This window comes from Cyanistes caeruleus, chromosome 38, assembly GCF_971803275.1.
Source record: "Cyanistes caeruleus chromosome 38, bCyaCae1.hap1.1, whole genome shotgun sequence".
NCBI classification, from domain to species: Eukaryota; Metazoa; Chordata; class Aves; order Passeriformes; family Paridae; genus Cyanistes; species Cyanistes caeruleus.
The window spans coordinates 1,186,548-1,198,898 of NC_141739.1; the positions used below are offsets into that span (position 1 = coordinate 1,186,548).

General features: G+C 33.1%; 1 protein-coding gene across 1 annotated transcript in view; it reads left to right on the forward strand.

Annotated features, from left to right (window-relative positions):
- Window positions 1-12,351, forward strand: part of BICRA (BRD4 interacting chromatin remodeling complex associated protein) — a 61,185-nt gene that overhangs the window by 13,497 nt on the left and 35,337 nt on the right. The window contains exons 2-4 of the mRNA XM_086871967.1: window positions 2,174-2,219; window positions 5,643-5,685; window positions 10,991-11,056. Coding sequence (XP_086728093.1) covers window positions 2,179-2,219; window positions 5,643-5,685; window positions 10,991-11,056 — 150 coding nt within the window. The 5' untranslated portion in view covers window positions 2,174-2,178. The remainder of the gene's footprint in view (window positions 1-2,173; window positions 2,220-5,642; window positions 5,686-10,990; window positions 11,057-12,351) is intronic.

Below are 12,351 nucleotides of genomic sequence, written 5' to 3' on the forward strand. Positions count from 1 at the left end.
AAATCCATTCATTAATCCCATTAAACCCCTTAATTAACCCCATCAAACCCCTTAATTAACCCCATCAAACCCTTAATTAATCCCATCAAACCCTTAATTAACCCACCAAACCCATTCATTAATCCCATTAAATCCATTCATTAATTCCATTAAATCAATTCATTAATTCCATTAAACCCATTAATTAACCCCATCAAACCCATTCATTAATCCCATTAAACCCATTAATTAATCCCATTAACCCTCTTCATTAACCCCATCAAACCCCTTAATTAATTCCATTAAACCCCTTAATTAACCTCATTAAACCCCTTAATTAATCCCATTAAACCTATTAACTAATCCCATTAAACCCATTAATTAATCCCATTAAACCCATTAATCAATCCCATCAAACCCATTAATTAATCCCATCAAACCCCTTAATTAATCCCATCAAACCCCTTACTTAATCCTATTAAACCCATTCATTAATTCCATTAAACCCCTTAATTAATCCCATTAAACCCCTTAAGTAACCTCATCAAACCAAACTCCTTAATTAATCCCATTAAATCCATTCATTAATCCCATTAAATCCATTCATTAATCCCATTAAATCCCTTAATTAATCCCATCAAACCCCTTAATTAACCCCACCAAACCCCTTAATTAACCCCCCCAAACCAAACCCATTAATTAATCCCATTAAATCCTTTAATTAATCCCATTAAACCCCTTAATTAATCCTATTAAATCAATTCATTAACCCCATCAAACCCCTTAATTAATCCCATTAAACCCCTTAATTAACCTCATTAAACCCCTTAATTAATCCCATTAAACCCATTGATTAATCCCATCAAACCCATTCATTAATTCCATTAAATTCATTCATTAATCCCATTAAATCCCTTAATTAACCCCATCAAACCCTTAATTAACCCCCCCAAACCAAACCCATTCATTAATTCCATTAAATCCATTCATTAATCCCATTAAACCCCTTAATTAATCCCATTAAACCCATTCATTAATCCCATTAAATCCATTCATTAATTCCATTAAATCCATTCATTAATCCCATCAAACCCCTTAATTAATCCCATCAAACCCCTTAATCAATCCCATTAAACCCCTTAATTAATCCCTTTAAATCCATTCATTAATTCCATTAAATCCATTAATTAACCCCACCAAACCCTTAATTAACCCCCCAAACCCTTAATTAACCCCCCAAACCCTTAATTAACCCCACCAAACCCTTAATTAACCCCACCAAACCCTTAATTAACCCCATCAAACCCTTAATTAACCCCATCAAACCCTTAATTAACCCCACCAAACCAAACCCATTCATTAATCCCATTAAACCCATTCATTAATCCCATTAAATCCATTCATTAATCCCATTAAACCCCTTAATTAACCCCATCACACCCTTAATTAACCCCATCAAACCCCTTAATTAACCCCATCAAACCCTTAATTAACCCCACCAAACCCCTTAATTAACCCCCCCAAACCAAACCCATTAATTAATCCCATTAAATCCTTTAATTAATCCCATTAAACCCCTTAATTAATGCCATTAAACCCCTTAATTAATCCCTTTAAACCCATTCATTAATCCCATTAAATCCATTCATTAATCCCATTAAACCCCTTAATTAACCCCATCAAACCCTTAATTAACCCCATCAAACCCCTTAATTAACCCCACCAAACCAAACCCATTCATTAATCCCATTAAATCCTTCAATTAATCCCATTAAACCCCTTAATTAATCCTATTAAATCCATTCATTAATCCCATCAAACCCCTTAATTAATCCCATTAAACCCTTTAATTAACCTCATTAAACCTCTTAATTAATCACATTAAACCCATTCATTAATCCCATTAAACCCCTTAATTAATCCTATTAAATCCATTCATTAATCCCATTAAATCCATTCATTAATTCCATTAAATCCATTCATTAACCCCCCAAACCCTTAATTAACCCCCCCAAACCCATTCATTAATTAACCTTCCCTGATTATCAATAGAATTCCTCGAAAATCCCTTCCCAAATCCCCATTTTTTTGGGATCCCTTCCCAATTTTTCCCCTTAAATCCTTAAAAAACTTTGGGAAGAGGCTTTTTTCCGGAATTTTCCATGGAAAAGGTGACGTCATCGTCTCCTTGCAGGTGACATGGATGATGAAGACGGCCGGTGCCTGTTAGACGTCATCTGGTGAGTCCGGAATTCCCGGAATTCCGGCCGGGAATGGGACGGGAAAGGCGGGAAAAGAGAGGGGGGAGAAAAAGGGGGAAGTGGGAATTGGGGGGAAATCAAAAAAAAATGGGAATTGTGAAAAAAAAATGGCAAAAAATGGGAATTGTGGGGGAAAAACCGAAAAAAAATTGGGAATTGGGGGGGGAAACACAAAAAAATTGGGAATTGTGGGGAAAAACACAAAAAAATTGGGAATTCTGATGGAAAAATCCGCAAAAATTGGGAATTGTGGGGAAAAAACCCCAAAAATTGGGACTTGTGATGGGAAAAAACCCAAAAAATTGGGAATTGTGGGGAAAAAAAACCCAAAAATTGGGAATTGTGATGGGAAAAAACCCAAAAATTTGGGAATTGTGATGGGAAAAGAATCCAAAAGTTGGGAATTGTGGGGAAAAAAACCAAAAAATTGGGAATTGTGGGGAAAAAAACCCAAAAATTGGGAATTGTGGGGGAAAAACACAAAAAAATTGGGAATTGTGGGGGAAAAACCAAAAAAAATTGGGAATTGGGAGGGGAAACCAAAAAAAAATTGGGAATTGTGGGGGAAAACACAAAAAAATTGGGAATTGTGAAAAAAAAATGGCAAAAAATGGGAATTGGGGGAAAAAAAACCCCAAAAATTGGGAACTGGGGGGAAAAACACAAAAAAAGTGGGAATTGAGGTGGGAAAACACAAAAAAATTGGGAATTGTGGGGGAAAAAACCAAAAAAAAATGGGAATTGTGATGGGAAAAACCCCCAAAATTGGGAATTGTGGTGGGAAAAACAAAAAAAAAGTGGGAAAAAAACCCCAAAAGTTGGGAATTGTGGTAGGAAAAACACCAAAAATTGGGAATTGTGGTGGGGAAACACAAAAAAAGTGGGAATTGTGGGGGAAAAACACCAAAAATTGGGAATTGAGGTGGAAAAAACCCTAAAAATTGGGAATTGTGATGGGAAAAAAACCAAAAAATTGGGAATTGTGATGGGAAAAATCAAAAAAAGTGGGAATTGTGAAAAAAAAATGGCAAAAAATGGGAATTGTGGGAAAAAAAACCCCCAAAAATTGGGAATTGTGGGGGAAAAACACAAAAAAATTGGGAATTGAGGTGGGAAAAAAACAAAAAAAAAGTGGGAAAAAAACCCCAAAAAATTGGGAATTGTGGTGGGAAAAACACCAAAAATTGGGAATTGTGGTGGGAAAAGAACCCAAAAAAATGGGAATTGTGATGGAAAAACCCCAAAAATTGGGAATTGAGGCGGAAAAAGGCCAAAAAATTGGGAATTGTGGTGGGAAAACCCCGGGAAAATTGGGAATTGTGGGGGAAAAACCCAAAAAAATTGGGAATTGTGGTGGGGAAACACAAAAAAAGTGGGAATTGTGTGGGGAAAACCAAAAAAAATTTGGGAATTGTGGTGGGAAAAACAAAAAAGAAAGTGGGAAAAGAACCCAAAAGTTGGGAATTGTGGGGAAAACTCAAAAAATTGGGAATTGTGATGGGAAAAGCCCCAAAAAATTGGGAATTGTGGTGGAAAAACCCTAAAAAATTGGGAATTGTGGTGGGAAAAACCAGAAAAGTTGGGAATTGTGGGAAAAAAACCCCAAAAATTGGGAATTGTGGTGGGAAAAGAACCCAAAAGTTGGGAATTGTGAAAAAAAAATGGCAAAAAATGGGAATTGTGGTGGAAAAAAACCCAAAAATTGGGAATTGTGGTGGGAAAAACCAGAAAAGTTGGGAATTGGGGGAAAAAAACCCCAAAAATTGGGAATTGTGGTGGGAAAAACCCAAAAAAGTGGGAATTGTGATGGAAAAAGCCAAAAAGATTGGGAATTGTGGGGAAAAAAAACCAAAAAATTGGGAATTGTGATGGGAAAAATCAAAAAAATTGGGAATTGTGAAAAAAAAATGGCAAAAAATGGGAATTGTGGGAAAAAAAACCCCAAAAATTGGGAATTGTGGGGGGGAAACACAAAAAAAGTGGGAATTGTGGGGAAAAAAAACCAAAAATTGGGAATTGTGGTGGGAAAAATACAAAAAAGTGGGAATTGTGGTGGGAAAAACACCAAAAGTTGGGAATTGTGGGGAAAAAACCCCCAAAAAATGGGAATTGTGCAAAAAAAAGGGCAAAAATTGGGAATTGTGATGGAAAAAACAAAAAAAATGTGAGAAAAAAACCCCAAAAAATTGGGAACTGTGATGGAAAAAACCCCAAAAATTGGGAATTGTGATGGGAAATCCAAAAAAATTGGGAATTGTGGTAAAAAAAACCCAAAAATTGGGAATTGTGATGGAAAAAACCCAAAAAAATTGGGAATTGTGATGGGAAAAGAACCCAAAAAAATGGGAATTGTGATGGAAAAACCCCAAAAATTGGGAATTGAGGTGGAAAAAGCCCAAAAAATTGGGAATTGTGGTGGGAAAACCACAAAAATTGGGAATTGTGATGGAAAAACCCCAAAAGTTGGGAATTGTGGGGAAAAAACCCAAAAAAATGGGAATTGTGCAAAAAAAAGGGCAAAAATTGGGAATTGTGGGGAAAAAACCCCGAAGTTGGGAATTGTGGTGGGAAAACCCAGAAAAGTTGGGAATTGGGGGGAAAAAAACCCAAAAAAGTGGGAATTGTGAAAAAAAAATGGCAAAAAATGGGAATTGTGGGAAAAAAAAAACCAAAAATTGGGAATTGTGGTGGGAAAAACAAAAAAAAAGTGGGAAAAAAACCCCAAAAAATTGGGAATTGTGTGGGGAAAACCAAAAAAAATTTGGGAATTGTGGTGGGAAAAACAAAAAAAAAGTGGGAAAAGAACCCAAAAGTTGGGAATTGTGGGGAAAAAAAACCAAAAATTGGGAATTGTGGGGAAAAAAACCCAAAAAAAGTGGGAATTGGGATGGGAAAACCTCAAAAAATTGGGAATTGTGATGGAAAAAGAACCCAAAAGTTGGGAATTGTGGGGAAAAAACCCAAAAAATGGGAATTGTGGAAAAAAAATGGCAAAAATTGGGAATTGTGGGGAAAAAACCCCGAAGTTGGGAATTGTGGTGGGAAAACCCAGAAAAGTTGGGAATTGTGGGGAAAAACCCCAAAAATTGGGAATTGTGGGGGGAAAAGAACCCAAAAGTTGGGAATTGGGGGGAAAAACCCCAAAAAATCGGGAATTGTGGTGGAAAAAACCCCAAAAATTGGGAATTGAGATGGAAAAAAACCCCAAAAAATTGGGAATTGTGGTGGGAAAAATCCCAAAAATTGGGAATTGTGATGGAAAAAACCCCAAAAATTGGGAATTGTGATGGGAAGAAACCCCAAAAATTGGGAATTGTGGTGGAAAAACCCCAAAAAATCAGGAATTATCCCGGAAAAGTTGGAATTCTCTCCCTAATTCCCTTTTCCCGTCTCTTTTCCCAGCGATCCTCAGGCCCTGAACGATTTCTTGCATGGATCCGAGAAGGTGAGAGCCCCCAAATCCCAAATTCCCATCAAAATCCCAGGGTTTTTTCCATAAAAATCCCTTTTTTTTCCATAAAAATCACATTTTCTTTATAAAAATCCCTTTTTTTTCCATAAAAATCCATTTTTTCCCATAAAAATCCCATTTTCTCCATAAAAATCCCATTTTTTCCATAAAAATCCCATTTTTTTTTCATAAAAATCCCCATTTTTTCCCATAAAATCCCATTTTTTTTCCATAAAAATCAGGTTTTTTTATAAAAATCCCCATTTTTCTCCATAAAAATCCCTTTTTCTCCATAAAAATCCCATTTTTTCATAAAAATCCCATTTTTCTCCCATAAAAATCCCATTTTTTCCATAAAAATCCCATTTTTCCCATAAAAATCCCATTTTTTTCATAAAAATCCCATTTTTCCCATAAAAATCCCCATTTTTCCCATAAAAATCCCATTTTTCCCATAAAAATCCCATTTTTTCCCTAAAAATCCCATTTTTTCCCCTAAAAATCCCATTTTTCCCATAAAAATCCCATTTTTTCCCTAAAAATCCCATTTTTTCTCCATAAAAATCCCATTTTTTCCCATAAAAATTCCATTTTTTTCATAAAAATCCCATTTTTCCTTAAAAATCCCCATTTTTCTCCATAAAAATCCCATTTTTTTCCCTAAAAATCCCTTTTTTTCATAAAAATCCCCATTTTTCCCCTAAAAATCCCATTTTTTTCCATAAAAATCCCATTTTTTCCATAAAAATCCCCATTTTTTCCTTAAAAATCCCATTTTTCTCCATAAAAATCCCTTTTTTTTCATAAAAATCCCATTTTTTCCCATAAAAATCCCATTTTTTTCCATAAAAATCTCTTTTTTTCCCTAAAAATCCCTTTTTTTTTCATAAAAATCCCATTTTTTCCATAAAAATCCCATTTTTTCCCATAAAAATCCCATTTTTTCCATAAAAATCCCATTTTTTTCCATAAAAATCTCTTTTTTTCCCATAAAAATCCCTTTTTTTTCCATAAAAATCCCATTTTCTCCATAAAAATCCCATTTTTTCCATAAAAATCCCTTTTTTTCCATAAAAATCCCATTTTTTCCCCTAAAAATCCCATTTTCTCCATAAAAATCCCATTTTTTCTATAAAAATCCCATTTTTTCCCATAAAAATCCCTTTTTTCCCATAAAAATCCCATTTTTTCCCATAAAAATCCCATTTTTTCCATAAAAATCCCTTTTTTCTATAAAAATCCCATTTTTCCCATAAAAATCCCATTTTTTCCATAAAAATCCCATTTTTTCCATAAAAATCCCCATTTTTCCCATAAAAATCCCATTTTTCCATAAAAATCTCATTTTTCCCATAAAAATCCCATTTTTCCCATAAAAATCCCATTTTTTTCCATAAAAATCCCATTTTTTTCATAAAAATCCCATTTTTTTCTCCATAAAAATCCCATTTTTTTCTCCATAAAAATCCCATTTTTTCCCCTAAAAATCCCATTTTCTCCATAAAAATCCCATTTTTTCTATAAAAATCCCATTTTTTCCCATAAAAATCCCTTTTTTCCCATAAAAATCCCATTTTTTCCCATAAAAATCCCATTTTTTCCATAAAAATCCCTTTTTTCTATAAAAATCCCATTTTTTCCCATAAAAATCCCATTTTTCCCATAAAAATCCAGTTTTTTCCATAAAAATCCCATTTTTTCCATAAAAATCCCTTTTTTTCCATAAAAATCCTCTTTTTTTTCCATAAAAATCCCATTTTTTTTCCATAAAAATCCCTTTTTTTCATAAAAATCCCTTTTTTCCCATAAAAATCCCTTTTTTCCCATAAAAATCCCATTTTTCCCATAAAAATCCCATTTTTTCCATAAAAATCCCATTTTTTCCCATAAAAATCCCTTCTTTTTCCTAAAAATCCCATTTTTTCCATAAAAATCCCTTTTTTCATAAAAATCCCATTTTTCCCATAAAAATCCCATTTTTTCCCCTAAAAATCCCATTTTTTTCATAAAAATCCCATTTTTTTCATAAAAATCCCTTTTTTCCCATAAAAATCCCATTTTTTTCTCCATAAAAATCCCATTTTTTCCCCTAAAAATCCCATTTTTTCCATAAAAATCCCATTTTCTCCATAAAAATCCCATTTTTCCCATAAAAATCCCATTTTTTTCATAGAAATCCCATTTTTTCCTTAAAAATCACATTTTTTTCTATAGAAATCCCATTTTTTCCATAAAAATCCCATTTTTTTCCCATAAAAATCCCCTTTTATTTCCATAAAAATCCCATTTTTTTCATAAAAATCCCATTTTTCCCATAAAAATAAAAATCACATTTTTTTCTCCATAAAAATCCCATTTTTTCCCCTAAAAATCCCATTTTTTTCCATAAAAATCCCATTTTTCCCCTAAAAATCCCATTTTTTCCTATAAAAATCCCATTTTTTTTTCCATAAAAATCCCTTTTTTTCATAAAAATCCCATTTTTCCCATAAAAATCCCATTTTTTCCATAAAAATCCCATTTTTTCCATAAAAATCCCATTTTTTCCCATAAAAATCCCATTTTTTTCCATAAAAATCCCTTCTTTTTCCTAAAAATCCCCTTTTATTTCCATAAAAATCCCTTTTTTTCCATAAAAATCCCATTTTTTCCATAAAAATTCCCATTTTTTTTTCATAAAATTCCCCATTTTTTCCCATAAAATCCCATTTTTTTTCCATGAAAATCAGGTTTTTTTATAAAAATTCCCATTTTTCTCCATAAAAATCCCTTTTTCTCCATAAAAATCCCATTTTTTCCCCTAAAAATCCCATTTTTCCATAAAAATCCCATTTTTTCCATAAAAATCCCATTTTTTCCATAAAAATCCCATTTTTCTCCATAAAAATCCCATTTTTCTCCATAAAAATCCCTTTTTTTCCATAAAAATCCCATTTTTTTCCATAAAAATCCCATTTTTTTCCCATAAAAATCCCATTTTTTCCTAAAAATCCCTTTTTTTTTCCATAAAAATCCCATTTTTTCCATAAAAATCCCATTTTTTCCATAAAAATCCCTTTTTTTCCATAAAAATCCCGGTTTTTTCTCCATAAAAATCCCATTTTTTTCCATAAAAATCCCATTTTTTTTCCATAAAAATAATTTTTTTTGTAAAAATCCCCATTTTTCTCCATAAAAATCCCATTTTTTCCATAAAAATCCCATTTTTCCCATAAAAATCCCATTTTTTAAATTCCCATTTTTAATTCCCGTTTTTTCATTCCCATTTTTTTAATTCCCATTTTTTAATTCTCATTTTATTTTTAATTCCCTTTTTTTTAATTCCTTTTTTTCTTCATTTCTTTTTAATTCCCATTTTTTTATTCCCTTTTTTTTAATTCCCATTTTATTAATCCTCTTTTTTTTTCCAATTCCAAATATTTTTTAATTCCAAATTTTTTGAACTCCCATTTTTAATTCCCATTTTTTTAATTCTCATTTTAATTCCCATTTTATTTTTAATTCCCATATTAATTCCTATTTTTTTAATTTATTTTTATATTTCCATTTTTTTAATCCCCCTTTTTTATTCTCATTTTTTTTCTAATTCCAATTTTTTTTTAATTCCTGGTTTTTTCCCTCCCTTTATTTTTGTCCTCATTTTTTTTAATTCCCATTTTTTTAATCCAAATTTTTTTTCCCAATTCCAAATTTTTTTAACTCCCATATTAATTCCCATTTTTTTAATACTTATTTTTTAATTCCCATTTTTTTTTTAATTCTCATTTTTTAATCCCAATTTTTTTTCCCCAATTCCAAATTTTTTTCACTCCCAATTTTTTTAATTTTTATTTTTTTATTTCCATTTGTTTTTTAATTCCCATTCTTTTTATCCCAATTTTTTTTCCCCAATTCCAAATTTTTTTAATTCAAAATTTTTTTAATTAATCAAATTCATTCCCATTTTTTTAATTCTTTTTTTTTTATTCCCATTTTTTTTTAATTCCCATTTTTTTATCCCAATTTTTTTTTTCCCAATTCCAAATTTTTTTAACTCCCACATTAATTCCCATTTTTTTAATACTTATTTTTTAATTCCCATTTTTTTTTAATTCTCATTTTTTAATCCCAATTTTTTTTCCCCAATTCCAAATTTTTTTCATTCCCAATTTTTTTTTTTTTATTTTTTTATTCCCATTTTTTTTAATTCCCATTTTTTTATCCCATTTTTTTTTCCCAATTCCAAATTTTTTTAATTCCAATTTTTTTTAATTAATTAAATTCATTCCCATTTTTTTAATTCTTATTTTTTTATTCCTTTTTTTTAATTCCCATTTTTTTTAATCCCCTTTTTTCTTCCCAATTCCAAATTTTTTTAACTCCCACATTAATTCCAAATTTTTTAATTCTTGTTTTTTTATTCCCATTTTTTTAATTCCCATTTTTTTTAATCCCCTTTTTTTTTTTCCCAATTCCAAATTTTTTTAATTCTTATTTTTTTATTCCCATTTTTTTTTTAATCCCCCTTTTTCCTCCTCATTTTTTTTTTTATCCCCATTTTTTTTAATCCAAATTTTTTTTCCCCAATTCCAAATTTTTTTAATTCCAAATTTTTTGAACTCCCATTTTTAATTCCTATTTTTTTACTCCCATTTTTTTAATTCTCATTTTAATTCCCATTTTTTTTTTAATTCCCATTTTTTTCATTCCCCTTTTTTTCCCTCCCTTTATTTTTCCTCCTCATTTTTTTTAATTCCCATTTTTTTTAATCCCCTTTTTTTTTCCCCAATTCCAAATTTTTTTAACTCCCATATTAATTCAAATTTTTTTAATTCTTATTCTTTTATTCCTATTTTTTTTTTAATTCCCTTTTTTTATCCCAATTTTTTTTCCCCAATTCCAAATTTTTTTCATTCCCAATTTTTTTTTTTTTATTTTTTTATTCCCATTTTTTTTAATTCCCATTTTTTTTAATCCCCTTTTTTTTTCCCCAACTCCAAATTTTTTTAATTAATTAAATTCATTCCCATTTTTTTAATTCTTATTTTTTTATTCCCATTTTTTTCTTTCCCGTTTTTTTAATTTTTATTTTTTTATTCCCATTTTTTTTTTAATTCCCATTTTTTATCCCAATTTTTTTTCCCCAATTCCAAATTTTTTTCATTCCCAATTTTTTTTTTTTTATTTTTTTATTCCCGTTTTTTTTTAATCCCCATTTCTTTCAATCCCAATTTTTTTTTCCCCAATTCCCCTCATTTTCCCCATTTTCCCATCCCGGAATTCCCGATCAATCCGATCAATCCCATCTTTTTAATTCCAGATCGACAGCGATGATCTCCTGGACAACTCCGGAGACGCCGCCAGCGCCTTCTTCGAAGGTGCCGGGGTAAGAATTCCCTCCCTCCCCAATTCCCCGGGATTTCCCCCTTTCCCACCGGAATTCCATCCCTTTTCCCACAAAATTCCCAGAAAATTCCCATTTTTCCCCCAATTTTTCCAATTTTTTCCCAATTTTCCCATTTTTTTCCTAATTTTCACATTTTTTTCCCAATTTTCACATTTTTTCCCCCATTTTTTCCCCCATTTTCCCATTTTTTCCCCCATTTTTCCCATTTTTTCCCCCGTTTTTCCCATTTTTTTCCCCCATTTTTCTGGGGTTTTTTCCCCAATTTTCCCATTTTTTCCCCAATTTTCCCATTTTTCCCATTTTTCCCCATTTTTCCCGTTTTTCCCCATTTTTCCCACTTTTTCCCCAATTTTCCCGTTTTTTCCCCATTTTTCCCCCATTTTTTCCCCCATTTTTCCCACTTTTTTCCCATTTTTTTCCCAATTTTCCCATTTTTTTTCCCCCATTTTTCCCGTATTTTTCCCATTTTTCCCCCATTTTTCCCGTTTTTTCCCCCAATTTTCCCATTTCTTTCCCCATTTTTCCCGTTTTTCCCCTTTTTTTCCCATTTTTTCCCCATTTTCCTTCCCCCCGCTCTCCGATTCCCGTCCTTTCCCGGAATCCCGGATCCTTTTCCCGCTGGGATCTCCCCTGGGCTCCCCCCGGATCCGTTCCGGGGATCCCCCGGGATTCCGGGAAAGCCCCGAACGCCGGGGATCCCCGGGGATCCAACGGATCTGCTGGGGCGCGCTGGGGCGCGCTGGGTTCCGTTGGGTTCTGTTGGATCCCCTTTGGGTCCCCTTGGGTCCAGTTGGGTTCTGTTGGGTTCTGTTGGGTCCCGTTGGGTTCCGCTGCATCCCCTTGGGTCCCATTGGGTCCCCTTGGGTTCCATTGGGTCCCATTGGGTTCCGTTGGGTTCCGTTGTGTCCCCTTGGGTCCCATTGGGTTCTGTTGGGTTCCGTTGTGTCCCCTTGGGTTCCGTTGGGTTCTGTTGGATCCCCTTTGGGTCCCCTTGGGTCCAGTTGGGTTCTGTTGGGTTCTGTTGGGTCCCGTTGGGTTCCGCTGCATCCCCTTGGGTCCCATTGGGTCCCCTTGGGTTCCATTGGGTCCCATTGGGTTCCGTTGGGTTCCGTTGGGTTCTGTTGGGTCCCCTTGGGTTCCGTTGGGTTCCGTTGTGTCCCCTTGGGTTCCGTTGGGTTCTGTTGTGTCCCCTTGGGTTCCGTTGGGTTCTGTTGGATCCCCTTTGGGTCCCCTTGGGTCCAGTTGGGTTCTGTTGGGTTCTGTTGGGTCCCGTT